General features: G+C 29.4%; 1 protein-coding gene across 1 annotated transcript; it reads left to right on the top strand.

Annotated features, from left to right (window-relative positions):
- Window positions 1–575: 575 nt before the first annotated feature.
- On the top strand, window positions 576–1,284 carry LOC141674524 (histone H3.3-like). Its single transcript, XM_074481230.1, has 4 exons — window positions 576–647; window positions 789–847; window positions 919–1,009; window positions 1,126–1,284. Exons 1-4 carry the CDS (start codon window positions 576–578, stop codon window positions 1,282–1,284), a joined length of 381 nt encoding a protein of 126 aa, XP_074337331.1.
- The last annotated feature ends 12,232 nt before the right edge of the window (window positions 1,285–13,516 follow it).

The following is a 13,516-nucleotide window of genomic DNA, read 5'->3' as shown; positions in this document are numbered from 1 at the left end:
GAAATTAAAATATTCTTTTTAAATCTTTGCATATTTTGCACACAATCATCTAGAGTTTTATTAATTTTAGAATTATTACCATTTTATCTATAAAAGATCCTCGATCCAAATATTTTTGAACACTCCAATAAGAACACGTTGAGTAGGATTTATGATCAGCACCTACCTTTAAGATTGATTATAGGGTGTCAGATGGAGGGCGGGGAACTCACAAAACTACACTTAAGAGCCGTCACTTCATGTAGAAACTACGAAGCACATCATTAGCAACTTGTAACTGTTAAATCAAAACATAATCCTCGTGCCCCATATATAAAAACAGTTTCCCCCTCCCCATTTGTTCTTCAAACTTTTATATACATCTTCACTAGGAAGTGATAAAGAGAAAATAAATCTCAAAATATTTGAAGAAGAATTATAGCTAGGTAATTTATTAAGTAACCATTTCTCTTTATTTTTTTCCTCTATATGAAGTACAGTTTAAAATTCTTCCCAGGAATTCTGATCAATCTAATTATATGTATGTCATATAGTATTCATCATAGGTATTGATTGAAAACCATTCTTATTTTTAGATGGCTCGTACCAAGCAAACTGCTAGTAAATCTAGTGGAGGGAAGGTTCCTGGAAAGCAGCTCACACACAAGGTTACATCTTATTAAATGCCTATAATAGAATACGTTATGATCTATCTTCTCCTAACTTGATATATCTTCTCCTAACATTTCTGTGTTTTGTTCTCTATCACAGGTTGCTCGTATGCGTGCTCCAACAACTGGTGCGTATAGAAAGCCACTGGTGCGTATAGAAAGCCACATAGATACCGCCCTGGAACAGTTGCCCTTAGGTATATATTTATCAATTAAACATCATTTCCTGGTTGTTGCCCAAGGCTAATCATACAGTAATTTCTTGTAGTGAGATCCGTAAGTATCAGAAGACTACTGAGCTTTTGATATTAAAACTTCCATTCCAGAGGCTTGTACGTGAAATTGCTCAAGGAATTAAGGTTAATTAGTTTTTAGTATATTTTTTCAAATAACTTTACCTAAGAGAAACCTTATCTTTGTGTGTGGCATGTGCCAAATTTATTTCTAATTTGCAATAGTGAATTTGTTGTTACAGAGTGATTTGCGTTTCCAGAGCCATGCAGTCCTGGCTCTACAGGAGGCATCGGAGGCCTACCTGGTAGGCCTATTCCATGATGCCAACTTGTGTTCAATTCATGCTAAGCGGGTGACAATAATGCCAAAGGACATTCAGCTGGCAAGGAGGATCCGCTGAGAGTGTGCTTAAGCAGTTGATTCTGCCGGAGAGCAGTGTAATTAAAATAGTAGTTGTAATTGTAAGTTTGAGGATTGCTGATATATGTGGGAGTGATGAAGAAAACACTACAAGAAATATTGAATCAGACAATGGTTTTCCACCGTTGTCTAAAAGATGAATTTTTCGTTGTCTATCCGGGGGCGGTGTGTTTGGCACTCATACAATGGTTACGCACCATTGTAACAAATACATCACACAACTGAATATAAAACCTTTGTCATATTTTATTCACACAACGCATATGACCCTTTCTAATATTCCACAAACAACAGTTTCTTAGCCGTTGTAACAATTTAGAGGCACATTAGTTAAAAATAGTGTTATGTGAATTTACTCCTACAACAGTTTATGTATAAATTTCATCTAGTTAAACAATGGTTTTTATTAAGAAAACAATACTTTAGACAACGGTTTTTTATTTTTTGGGTATTGTGTTTCAGCTATGCTCACACCAGTTTTTGTAATGACCAAGATATTGTTAGAAGAAAATAATTTTATAAAGTAATACATACAATGGTTTTAATAATTTTTAATGGCTTTCACACAATTGTGTACCAGATCAAACTCATTGAAAATAAATCAAATAGTATTGTTAAAATAAAACTGTGTCTTAATCCTATTGTAAAAATTACAAATAAAAGTAAAATTTAATATTCAAAATTTATAAAGAAGAATTACAATTGTAGCTACAAATCTATTTTTAACACTCATTTTTCAATTAAGAAATTGAGATCTTGAGCTCCCCTCCTTTTCTCTTCCATCTTCAAACTTAACATCATGTTACCTGCAATATTAGTTATTTGTTGGAGTTAGGACATGAATTAAATCAAATTGAATGCATCGAAAAAAGCTTAATCAAAAGTGCACAAATTTTACATTATATACAAGGTACTAGTATAAAATAAATCAATTTCAGATGTATACTAGGACAATCTAATTTTTTATCCAAGATACATGCTTATTTTTTATCCAAGATACATGCTCTTTTTTACCCAAGAACAATAACATAAAACAAATACACATCTCTCATAATTTTGAAACATCTTGGCAACTAAAATAAAAAGGGTTGTTAAAATTACATAATTTAAGGAAAATAAATAACTTAAGTTTTTTCATTACCTAAAACGACTTACAAGAGGTAGGTAGAAAAAACAAGTCAATGGATAAAAATGCTTCCAAACATGCACAACATAACATATGTTGCAACCCATTTCGTGACTGGAAACATACTTGCAAAATTGCAAAAGCATGTATGAACAATAACTTACTAAAAAGCTGGCATGACAATAATCTTAACAAATAACTATAACTATGATAATGAATTTACCTATATATTACCTTATATTTGCACACACATATAAAGGCATTCTCAGTCTTGCCCCATATGAAAATGATTATATCTTTGCTTGCAATTACCAAAAAAATACCATTTGGTGACCAGCAAGATGATGGTAGTTCCTTTGTGAATAATTTCCCTGCATAATCATAGACGTAAGTGTATGCCTTCAAGAAGTCTTGTCAAAAAATAATCAGAACATCAGCTAAGAAATTTTAGTATAAGGGGAAAGGCGAGTTTTGTATGATGGTGAAATAAAACTCAGGCCACTGCCAATCTTTGAAGCTGCGAATTGACAACATATATACTCAAAATACTGGGTCAGCATGCCAAAAAAAAGTGGGAATGCACATGCCTCTGTAATATTAAAAGTATATTTCACACACTAAAGATTCATTTTATTCTAAATCTGATCATTGTAATGATGGATAACAATGGTAAGTTTTTTCTGCATGCAAGATCAGTAGTGGATACAAGAAAGACTATACTTTACACCACTGGATAGAGGATACAAGTCTTTTCTGAGGATTTTGCTAGTGAAGGCATTGGAATTGTTGAATTTAACCCTGGTCGGGCATTTCTCCTTCTGTGTCTGAACAACATAACCCAAGAAACTGCACAATAAAGAGTTAGAGACAGAGAGCCTAGCAAAACTATAATTGCAATTACACTACCTTTAAGTCCATTTTTATGTTGCTGCCTATTGACGTCAACCCCCAGGGGCTTAAAAGGTCTCCTTCCTTTTACTATCCAGACCGGAATATGCCTCACTATCAAAGGTTGAAGGTGTAGGTGGAGATGCAGGAAGACCTATCAGTGTATGAAGTATGACTGCATTAATCAAACAATCGCCTGCATATACTTGATACTGCTACATCAAAATAAACATTTCATACCTGGATAATATAAATACAAGACCTCGTATTTACCAAAATAATAAGGTTCGATACCCACTTCCTTTTGATAGAATTTTTGATATATTAGATAGGCTGTAGAGTTATCAAAATTTGCACCAAAAGGCACCAGGTCCAAAAGGACAACAATCTTTTCTTGATTCTGGTTGTTTGCATTTGCTCCCATTATGCAAACTTGACTTTTCTTCATAAATATCCCACAAGAAATTTGTGCAGCAAGGTCCGATACAAGAGGAAAGAATGCATACAATGGTAAACGAAGCCGCAACCCAAATTTCATTGCCAAAACACAACCACATGGAGATCCAGAAGGCTTATTGGTGTATGGCTCTCTGCACGATAGTGACTCTGCATCTGCTATTTTTCTCTGAAAGACCACATTAACAACCGTAATCAACCTAGTGGCTTGAAATATCATCTGGATGCTAAAACAAATGATTTTAGACTCTTTTAACCAAACACACAATATCACCATAATATATGCAATATCACAACATCTCTCCCAGTGAATTAGAATTAACACAAAAATAAATAAATACATAACAAAGAGAGAGAGAGAGAGAGAGAGAGAGAAATAGAGGGGGAGTGAGGGGGAGAGAGAGAGAGAGATTACTTACTTCAGTAGTGAGATATTCAAGAACAGCAGACAAATACACAGGGGAACCAGATCCAACACGCTGAGCATACCTCCCATTCTTCAAAAATTTAGTCAAACCCTTAGCCTTGCCAGCTCCAGTTGAACCCAAAATCAATTCCCTTCATCTACTAAATGATCTACTCAAGTGTACTCTACTTTTGATTACGAAACTTTAGTGAATAATAATATTTGAGCACCTACCCAGAGAGAGAGACTAACATCTTTGTGTTGAAAGAGACCGAGTTCGCCTAGATAAACAACAGCAAATTGCACAGATTATGTAAGAAGAATGAGTTGAAAAAGATGCATCGGTTCTGAAGAGAGAGAGATAGAGTGATGCATCGGTTCAGCAGCGAGAGGGAGGGGAGAGAGGCAATTTCAATTGAGATTGAAAAGTAAAAGGGGAAAGTGAAGTAGTAAAGGGGATCGAGAAATGAAGGGGGAAACCAAATTTTTATAGGGGGATAAATTATTTGACAGGGGAGAGAAAATAATAAAAGTATTTTTGTTATTGGTCAGGCATGAAAAAATATTTTTTTTAAAAAATATTTAAAAATCTAGGTAAATATTTCACATTACGGTTTGATAATTTGATTTTTTTATAATATGAAGTTTTCATGCAAAATAAATTTGAAGTTCTTTTATATTTTTTATGACTAAAATGGATATATCTTAATATGTGTACGGTTGGATCATCGAAGAAATCATTTTAAAAATTTATCTAGTAAATCAGGAATGAGTCTCGTTGTTTGGAGTTGTACTTTTACAAGATTTTTTCTAATCTTGACATGCAAGATGAATTTGAATTTTTTTAATATTTTTTTCATATGACTAAAATTGATATATCTTAACATCCGTACGGTTAGATCGTTGAAGAAATCATTTTAAAAATTTATCTAGTAAATTTGTATTTTACTTTATATTAATAGAATAATTTTTATTTTAAATAATTTCACATAATTTTTTATATAAAATTATTTGAAACAAATTTGAAAATTCTAAATTATTTTTCTACATAACAAAAGTTAATATATATTAACATTTTGCAAGATGACCCTAAAAGCATTTTTTAAGAAATTAATTAATTAATCAAGAAATAGTCTTATTTTTTATGACTAAAATTGATATCTCTTAACATCCGTACAATTGGATCGTCGAAAAAATCATTTTAGAAATTAATCTTGTAAATCGGGAACGAGTCTCGTTGTTGGGAGGGGTACTTTAACCAGATTTTTCTAATCCTGACATGCAAGATGAATTTCAAATTTTTTTATAATTTTTTCTTATGAATAAAATTGATATATCTTAACATCCGTACGGTTGGATCGTCGAAAAAATCAATGTAAAAATTAATCTAGTAAATCGGGAACCAGTCTCGTTGTCGGGAGGGGTACTTTTACCGGATTTTTCTACTCCTGACATGCAAGATGGATTTCAAATTTTATAATAATTTTTTCTAATGAGTAAAATTGATATATCTTAACATCTGTACGGTTGGATCATCTAAAAAATCATTTTAAAAATTAATCTTGTAAATCGGGAACGAGTCTTCTTGTCGGGAGGGGTACTTTTACCGGATTTTTCTAATCCTGACATGCAAGATGAATTTAAAATTTTTTAATAATTTTTTCTTAAGACTAAAATTGATATATCTTAACATCCGTACGGTTGGATCATCTAAAAAATTATTTTAAAAATTAATCTTGTAAATCGGGAACGAGTCTCGTTGTTGGGAGGGGTAATTTTACAGGATTATTTTAATCCTGACATGCAAGATAAATTTCAAATTTTTTAATAATTTTTTGATATAACTAAAATTGATATATTTTAACATCCGTACGGTTGGATCGTCCAAAAAATCATTTGAAAAATTTATTTCGTTAATCGGCAACGAATCTTGTTTTAGGGAGTTGTACTTTTACCTCATTTTCCTTAAACACTCAAACAAGATAAATTTTAAAATTTTTTATTATTTTTTTATATGGTTAAAATCAATATATTTTAAAATCCGTACGGTTGGATCATCCAAAAAATCATTTAAAAAAATATGTTGTTAATCAGCATTGAATCTTGTTTCACGGAGTTGTACCTTTACCTCATTTTTCTTATAAAGTCAAGCAAGATAAATTTTGAATTTTTTTATTATTTTTTTACATGGCTAAAATCAATATATTTTAACATCCATACGGTTGGATCGTCCAAAAAAGCATTTTAAAAAATTATTTGGTTAATCAGCAACGAATCTTGTTTTAGGGAGTTGTACTTTTACGTCATTTTCCTTAAAAACTCAAGCAAGATAAATTTTGATTTTTTTTTTATTTTTTTACGTGACTAAAATTAATATATGTTAAGATCCGTACGGTTGGATCATCCAAAAAATCATTTGAAAAATTTATTTCGTTAATCGGCAACGAATCTTATTTTAGGGAGTTGTACTTTTACCTCATTTTCCTTATAAAGTCAAGCAAGATAAATTTTGAAATTTTTTATTATTTTTTTACATGGCTAAAATCAATATATGTTAACATCCGTAAGGTTGGATCGTCTAAAAAAACATTTGAAAAGATTATTTTGCTAATTATCAACCAATCTGAATTTTAGATGTTACACAACGGTTTCTGCAAAATACCGTTGTGTGATAAATTCTCACAATCGACGGTTGTCATTCTTCCAACTAAGCAATCCAAGTAAAATCAATCAACGACTCTCATTTCGCCAACTCAGCGATCCAAGTGAAATAATTTCCACCAATCAGGTGGTGCCATGATTTCTTGTAAACAGACGACAGTTATTCTGTCAAAATTGTAAAACCGTTGTATGATGCTTCTCTGTTGACTCCTTTATACAACAGACTCCGTAAACCGTTGTTTATATGTATATTTTGTAACAACTATTTTTTCAAATTAGTCCAAAACTATTGTCCGAGATTACAATAAGTTAGCTTATTAACAACGGTTTTGGACTGTTATGGTAAAGATCTATGACAACAGTGCAATTTAAGAACTGTTGTCTACCTCAATAAGAGGATGCCACAGAGACAAGTCTTTCGAAAAACTGCTATAACCGTTGTTTTACATGTTGTCTAACAACAGTTATTCGTAGAAAAAAAATTCTCCGTCGTCTCCTAATTTGGGGCAACGGTTTTTTGGTCGACCGTTGTTTCATAGGTGTTGTGTGATTGCAAATTTCTTGTAGTGAAAATTATATATGTTGAGTTAATCTTCAATGAGGATGATACCTTTTTCATTTGGTATTCACTAATATTAGGAAAGAAGATAATTCACAATAATGAGGAAATCCTAAATTATTAAAATGTAATAAGAAATTAAAAATAGTACATTTACCTTTAATTAGTTTACTTATTAAAAAGAGAATCCAAACTAATGAAAATTTAGAAAAAAATGAGAATCCAAACTAATGAAATTTAGAGAAAAAAATCACTGTATTTAAATTTAATATATTTGTATCCTTATGCCTCAATTTCTATTCCTTGTTGTATGTATCACCTCCTCAAAGATTGTTCTAGCCAGGAGATGCCACTCACACATTCCTCATTTTTCAATTTGCCCTTCTCACCATCTCTGAAAGTATGGGTCAAATCTGACTTGTTTGATAGTCTTTGTTCATAACATTTATTATTTTAATTCAAATTTTGTTATTTTAATTTTCAAAATTATGATATATTGTTTATTTAGTTTGTGTTTTATTAATTTATGTGGGAGTTATGAAGAAAAAATATATATGTTGAGTTAATCTTCAATGAGGACATGCTTTTTCTTTTTGGTATTCAATAATATTAGGAAAGAAGATAATTTATCACAATGAGAAAATCTGAAATTGTTAAAATGTATTATGAAATTAAAAATAGTATATTTACCTTAAATAAGTTTGTTTTGATAAGAGACACATGAAAAATGAGAATCCAAACTAATATTTTTTTTTTAAAATAAATCACTTTATTCACATCTAATCAATATACTTGTCCCACCTATTCCTCCATTTTTATTCCTTATTGTAAGCTTGTTCTAGCTCCTCTACTCCTCCTTTGTTTGGTCTGCCACTACATATTTCTTATTTTCCCATTTGCCCCTCTCCTACACCAGCATCTCTAATAGAAGCATGGTTCAAATCTGAAAACATAGGATGCCGATCTTGAAAACATATTTTTTGAACATTTTTTTCAAATTATTAATCCTTCAGATTTTATTTGGTGAAATATTGGGTTTTTGACCGAGTCTACTACTACCAGTCTTTTATAAATATAAAAATACAATAATATTTAGAGAAGAAATAAAGTAAAAATATTTTGGATAGTGAGTCTTAGTTAGTAAACTTAAATAGTTTAATTTGAAATTTAGCACAATATTGATGATGCAATAAAATATCAATTTGTAAAGATTTGCTCACACACACTAACCAACTCAAAGAAAAACTTGATACCACAGTTATTCATGAGTAGGGCTACAAATGAAGAGACTTATTATGAACAATAGTGGAGATCGGCTCGTTTAAGTGAACTCAGTTCGTCTCGTCTCCTTAGTCAAAACGATCTTAAACATGAAAATGAGTTCGGATGAGTAAAAGAGTGAAGCCGAGCGTTTTTCTTTTAAACTAGTACTCGGCTCGTTAAACTCGAAATCGCTTGGACTCGGTCCGGTTTCGGTAATAATTTAGCTTGATTCAGCTCGAACTCAGTTAAAATTCTGTTATAATAAATTATTTATAATGATATATATTACAAATGATAAATTATTACTAATCACTAATATATTTATAAATATATTTTTCTCGTCGTTTATTAATAATTTAATTATTATGGAAATGTCGTTCATATTTCGAAATTTAACGCTTAATTTTTTCATAAGAGAACTATCAAACATTGTAATCATGATTTATTTGTCTCCAATATTTTCATAATTTCATGAACATCATTAAATAACCTGTAATTTAGATACACCCGATTTTAGTAAAATATTAGAACATAATAAAATTTTGACATCTATATTTTAAAAAGTAATGTACGATTTCTAAAATTAGCATTTTCTAAACAGTGTAAAATAAAATTGGACATATTCTTAAACCTCCACGTCAAAAATAAATATATATAGATTTAAGAAACAAGTGTAGATCGATAATGTTTATATCATTATAAGAAAAAGTTTATTAATCAATATTGAACATTACTATTCTTTCGGTCGTTACACTCTGATCATCTCATTTCATTTTTTTAAAAATAATTAATCTCGGCTCGGTTAAGAAAGAACTTGACTTGTTTGCAGCTCGATGAGTTTGATTTGATTTGCAAATGTAAGTACTAAGCTCCGTATCATATAGTAAGATTATAGTCTTTTTACCATATTAGAACTTTATTACATATGAATTTACACGTACTTTTTATGAATATTTAAAATTAATTGTCATAAATTTATGTAATTGTATTTTAATTTAAGTTATATACGTGTTAACCAAAGTTTTATATGAGTTTTATTTATTTATTTTTTTGTAATTTTGTAGTTAAAGACAGTTTGCATGCACCTATATATATGTTGAGTTAATGTTCAATGATGATGATACCTTTTTCTTTTGGTATTCACTAATATTAGGAAAGAAGATAATTCACAATAATAAGGAAATCCTAAATTATTAAAATGTAATAAGAAATTAAAAATAGTACATATACCTTTAATTAGTTTACTTATTTAAATGAGAATCCAAACTAATGAAAATTTAGAAAAAAATGAGAATCCAAACTAATGAAATTTAGAGAAAAAATTACTTTATTCAAATTTAATATATTTGTACCCATATTCCTCAATTTTTATTCCTTGTTGTATGTATCACCTCCTAAAAGATTGTTCTAGCCAGGAGATGCAACCCACACATTCCTCATTTTCCAATTTGCCCCTCTCACCATCTCTAAAAGCATGGGTCAATTCTGACTTTTTTGATAGTCTTTGTTCATAACATTTATTATTTTAATTCAAATTTTTCTATTTTAATTTTGAAAATTATGATATATTGTTTATTTAGTTTGTGTTTTATTAATTTTGATGATTATCAATTTGATATTCAACGGATCAATTCTAAACAAACTCTTGAATTCAATATGATCTATCTTCTCCTAACTTTTCTATAATTGTAAGTTTGAGGATTGATGATTAATGTGGGAGTTATGAAGAAAAAATATATATGTTGAGTTAATCTTCAATGAGGACATGCTTTTTCTTTTTGGTATTCAATAATATTAGGAAAGAGGATAATTTATCACAATGAGAAAATCTGAAATTGTTAAAATGTATTATGAAATTAAAAATAATATATTTACCTTAAATAAGTTTGTTTTGATAAGAGACACATGAAAATTGAGAATCCAAACTAATAACTTGTTTTAAAAAAATTCACTTTCTTCACATCGAACTAATCAATATATGTGTCCCACCTATTCCTCCATTTTTATTCCTTATTGTAGATGGCTAATACCAAGCAAATCCCCCAGTAAATCTAGTGGATGAAAGGTTAAGAGAAAGCCACCGGCACACAAGGTTACATATTTAATATTTATTAAATGCCTATAATAGAATTCTATGACCTTATTGCCTATAATAGAATTCAGTATGATCTATCTTCTCCTAATATTTCTATAATTGTAAGTTTGAGGATTGATGATTTATGTGGGAGTTATGAAGAAAAAATATATATGTTGAGTTAATCTTCAACAAGGACATGTTTTTTCCTTTTGGTATTCAATAATATTAGGAAAGAGGATAATTTATGAGAATGAGGAAATCTAAAATTGTTAAAATGTATTATGAAATTAAAAATAGTATATTTATCTTAAATAAGTTTGTTTTCATAAGAGACACATGAAAAATGAGAATCCAAAGAAATAATCCCTACCCTAGCTTTAAGATTGATTATAGACGGTCAGATGGAGGTTTTCCCATCCCCATTTGTTCCTTCAAACTTTTATATACATCTTCATTAGGAAGTGATAAACAAGAAATAAATCTCAAAATATTTGAAGAAGAATTATAACTAGGTAATTTAAGTGATTATTTCTCTTTTAATTTTTTCGTGTATATGAAGTACAGTTTAAAGTTCTTCCTAGGCATTTTGATCTATCTATTTATTTGTATGTCATTTAGTATTCATAAGAGGTATTGATTGAAAACCATTCTTATTTTATTTGTAGATGGGTGATACCAAGCAAACCCCCTAGTAAATCTAGTGGATGAAAGGTTAAGAGAAACCAGCTGGCACACAAGGTTACATATCTTATTAAATGCCTATAATAGAATTCGTATGATCTATCATCTCCTAACTTTTCTATAATTGTAAGCTTGTGGATTGATGATTTATGTGGGAGTTATGAAGAAAAAATATATATGTTGAGTTAATCTTCAATGAGGACAAGCTTTTTCCTTTTGGTATTCAGAAATATTAGAAAAGAGGATAATTTATCACAATGATGAGGAAAGCTGAAATTGTTAAAATGTATTATGAAATTAAAAATAGTATATTTACCTTAAATAAGTATGTTTTGATAAGAGACACATGAAAAATGAGAATCCAAACTAATAATTTTTTTTAAAACAAATCACTTTATTCACATTTAATGAATATATTTGTCCCACCTATCCCTCCATTTTTATTCCTTATTGTAAGCTTGTTCTAGCTCCTCTTCTCCTACAGCCATGAGACGCCATTCATTTACTCCTCCTTTCTTTGGTCTTCCACTACATATTTCTTATTTTCCCATTTTCCCCTCTCGTACACCAGCATCTCTAATAGAAGCATGGTTCAAATATGAAAACATAGGATGCCGAACTTGAAAACATATGTTGTCTTTAGAATTTAGACATGAACTAAAATATTTTTTGAACATTTTTTCAAATTATTATTCCTTCAGATTTCATTTGGCGAAATATTGGGTTTTTCACTGAGTCTACTACTAGCAGTCTTTTATATATTTAAAAATACAATAATAATTAGAGAAGAAATAAAATAAAAATATTTTGGATCGTGAGTCTTAGTTAGTAAACTTAAATAGTTTAATTTTGAATTTAGCACAATATTGCTCATGCAATCAAATGTCAATTTGTAAAGATTTGCTCACACACACTAACCACCTCAACAAAAGAAAAATTTGATACTATAGTTATTCATGAGTAGGGCTACAAATAAACAGAGTTATTATGAACAACACTGGAGATCGGCTCGTTTAAGTGAATTCAGTTCGTCTCGTCTCCTTAGTTAAAACGATCTTAAACATGAAAATGAGTTCGGATGAGTAAACGAGTGAAGCCGAGCTTTTTTCTTTTAAACTAGGACTCGGTTCGTTAAACTCGAAATCGCTTGGACTCAGTCCGGTTTCGGTAATAATTTAGCTCGGAATCAGCTCGAACTCAGTTAAAATTCGGTTATAATAAATTATTTATAATGATATATATATATTACAAATGATAAATTATTACTAATCACTAATATATTTATAAATATATTTTTCTCGTCGTTTATTAATAATATAATTATTATGGAAATATCGTTCATATTTCAAAATTTAACGCTTAATTTTTTCATAAGAGAACTATCAAACATTGTAATCATGATTTATTTGTCTCCAATTTTTTCATAATTTCATGAACATCATTAAATAACCTGTAATTTACATACACCCGATTTTAGTAAAATATTAGAACATAATAAAATTTTGACATCTATATTTTTAAAAAGTAATGTACGATTTCTAAATTTAGCATTTTCTAAATAGTGTAAAATAAAATTGGACATATTCTTAAACCTGACGTCAAAAATAAATATATATAGATTTAAGAAATAAGTGTAGATCGATAAAGTTTATATCATTATAAGAAAAAGTTTATTAATCGATATTGAACATTACTATTCTTTCGGTCGTTAAACTCTGATCAGCTCGTTTCATTTTTTTAAAAATAATTAACCTCGGCTCGGTTCAAAAAGAAACTTGACTTGTTTGCAGCTCGATGAGTTTTAGTTGATTTGCAAATGTAACTACTAAGCTCCGTATCATATAGTAAGATTATAGTCTTTGTACCATATTAGAACTTTATTACATACGAATTTACACGTACTTTTTATGAATATTTAAAATTAATTATCGTAAATATATGTAATTGTATTTTAATTTAAGTTATATATGTGTTAACCAAATTTTTGTATAAGTTTTATTTATTTATTTTTTTGTAATTTTGTAGTTAAAGACAGTTTGCATGCACATATATATATATCTATATATGAATATATAGGTTCAAGATCAAATACAAA

This window comes from Apium graveolens, chromosome 7 (assembly GCF_009905375.1).
Source record: "Apium graveolens cultivar Ventura chromosome 7, ASM990537v1, whole genome shotgun sequence".
NCBI lineage: Eukaryota > Viridiplantae > Streptophyta > Magnoliopsida > Apiales > Apiaceae > Apium > Apium graveolens.
Note: the sequence above shows the minus strand (reverse complement) of the source record. Positions and strands in the feature narration are given on the sequence as shown.